Raw genomic sequence first — 2600 nt, forward strand, 5'->3', positions numbered from 1 at the left:
GAGCAGAGATTATTGATGTCTCAGTGGTTTTATTCTACCTGAGAGGTCCTGCCTCCTTGAGGTGCTGGTCATAGGATGATGCTGGCTTTTAGCCAATTGAGTGTCAGAGGTCAAAGGAGAGTGGGAGCGCCCAGGAGCAGAGCAGGGGTTTCTGGGGAAACCCCAGGGATTAAGTTACCACCAGAAGATACAATCTCCATGCTTGATCTGAGAGGGACTTTGGCTGGCTTCATCTTGGCTCAAAGGCCTCACTTTTATGACCCATTGTGTGATCCAACCACATGGTCAGTTCAGCAGGGACTCTGCTGAACACACTATATATAACACTATATTATAAAACTGTAATGTTTTCTCTGTCATCAGATCTTCAGAGGTCAAGAGATGAACTCGTCATCCACCAACGTGACCGTGGTAATCGAGTACAGAGACTCCTTCACCAAAGCTGTGGCCAAGAATGTGATTGTTGTGGTTCTCGGCATCTCCATCAACTACATCAATGCAGGTCTCATTCACACCTTCTGCAAACATCAGGTGTGATAATCCTTTCACGAGTATGAATAGAAAAATCATTCAATGCATCATCTGCAGTTCTGGCTACACGCACAGTAAGATTTTTTAATTTTAAATAATTTACTTAATAAACACGTGTTTATTTTATTCCTTCCAGATCTTCTACACAAATCCTCGCTACATCCTTTTCATTCACCTGGTCGTCAATGACATGATCCAAATGACGCTGACCGTAACCCTGTTCGTTATCAGCTACACCATCTACAAATTCAACGTCTCCATCTGCTGCACCTTCATCCTGATTGCTCTGTTTACCACTGAAAACACCCCTCTGAACCTGGCCTGCATGGCGGTCGAGTGCTACGTCGCCATCAGCCTCCCTCTTCGCCATATGCAGATCTGCACCGTCAGGAGGACTTTGATGCTAATTGGTTTAATCTGGGCGACCAGCATGTTGTCAGTTCTTCCTGATCTTTTCATCACCTTGGCCACAGAGCCACTGGACTTCTTCCACTCCAGAGTGTTCTGCCTCAGGGAAACCGCATTTCGAAATCCCCACATCCTCAAGAAAAGGGACACCACCTATATTATTTATCTATTCATAGTTTGGCTCATCATCTTTTACACCTACTTCAGAATAATGTTCACTGCTAAAACAGCTAGCAAAGACGCTAAGAAAGCCAGAAACACAATTCTCCTCCACGGGTTTCAGGTCCTGTTGTGTATGGCCACGTACGTAGAGGCACTGTTAAAACAGGCTCTCCTGCAATGGTTTCCTGAGAATTACACTGACTGCCTCTTTGCTACTTATATCATAGTCCAGATTCTGCCCCGGTCCATCAGTCCAATCATCTACGGCGTACGAGACAAAACTTTCAGGGGGTATCTGAAGAGGTATGTCATTTGCAGAGTGAAGCCAAAGTAAGAATCAGGAGGTCGTGGATGATTTCACTACCAAGAATTACAGGCTCACAGCTCTTCGCCTTCACATCCATCCATATGCATGATATATGTAGTAAAAACCTAATTAATAAAAAGTATTTTATCACATTACACTACATGAAAATAAGAGTTTGTGTCAGTTCGTGTCGCAGGAAATTTTGGGAGAATTTTGGGAGAAACGGATGTTCACAGGAATCTGCAGGCAGCACAGAAAACTGTCAGGAATTGAGGCGGGTTTACCAATATCTGGCAGTTTTACAAGCCTTGGAATGTAAGGAGGTGACCCCCCTGCTCCTAAGCCTAGGGGAGGCTTTCACATGCAAATGACAATGATCTGAGCTTTATAAATGCAAATCCGGATTGTTTCCCTCGGTGCAGATAACACCTTTTAGTATAAGATACCAACTCAACTTTCAGGCGTGAGTACACCAGGCTTAAAATAAATATAAAACCTGGTATACCATGAGCAAAGGTCAATGCTATGAAATAAATTATAAATCATGCACTTTATTTCAACATTTTATTATAGTCCAAAACAATGAGGCTCAGTAAATCTGTTTTCCTGGACAGGAATGACACTGGGTGGGTGTGAGTGATGATTTTTATGGAAATTTTTATGGAAACAGAATTCTAAACAAATTAAAGAATGGTTGGGGAAGGAGCGGCTTGGGCCAGATAGAAGGCCTTCATAAAAATTATTAATAATAACCTTTTTCTTCCTAGTGTTTAATCTTGAAATTAGCTGGAAATGTGTGTGGGTCACAACACTGGTCAGTCTCACCCATGTCTTGATAAAAGGTCTGATAAGTTCTGTGGAACAGACAGAGGGCAAAAGGTTTTGGTTTCGAGGATCCGAATGTTTATACAAACAGAAGATACAGCCGATAAGAGCAGAAACACAATATTCCTCATCCCAATGAACAAACAGCGCTGACCCAGAATATGTTAGCCGAGTCAAGGCTAGTTTATGAAACACAACATTGAACTAGGGAGGGTAGGGAGAGTTGCCCAGCAACTATCAGAGTAGGAGCGTGACTGGGAGTGGCTCCTTGTCACTTCCTGGATTCCAGTGCCAAGTTGATTTGCTGTGATAACCCTTCATTATTTTAACCTATCACATTATACCTACTGTTATAATTATTACAAAC

The 2600-nt window shown here is 42.7% G+C and overlaps 1 protein-coding gene across 1 annotated transcript; it reads left to right on the forward strand.

Moving 5' to 3' along the window:
* Positions 1–367: 367 nt before the first annotated feature.
* LOC133971013 (odorant receptor 131-2-like) lies at positions 368–1435 on the forward strand. Its single transcript, XM_062408182.1, has 2 exons — positions 368–531; positions 668–1435. Exons 1-2 carry the CDS (start codon positions 382–384, stop codon positions 1433–1435), a joined length of 918 nt encoding a protein of 305 aa, XP_062264166.1. The 5' UTR covers positions 368–381.
* The last annotated feature ends 1165 nt before the right edge of the window (positions 1436–2600 follow it).

Source organism: Platichthys flesus, chromosome 16, assembly GCF_949316205.1.
Source record: "Platichthys flesus chromosome 16, fPlaFle2.1, whole genome shotgun sequence".
NCBI lineage: Eukaryota > Metazoa > Chordata > Actinopteri > Pleuronectiformes > Pleuronectidae > Platichthys > Platichthys flesus.

Bases quoted from the DNA above. Each gene is read 5' to 3' on its own strand.
- LOC133971013 (XM_062408182.1), top strand. From the start codon at position 382: ATGAACTCGTCATCCACCAACGTGACCGTGGTAATCGAGTACAGAGAC. The intron at 532-667 runs GTGTGATAATCC...TATTCCTTCCAG, and splicing joins ACACCTTCTGCAAACATCAG to ATCTTCTACACAAATCCTCG.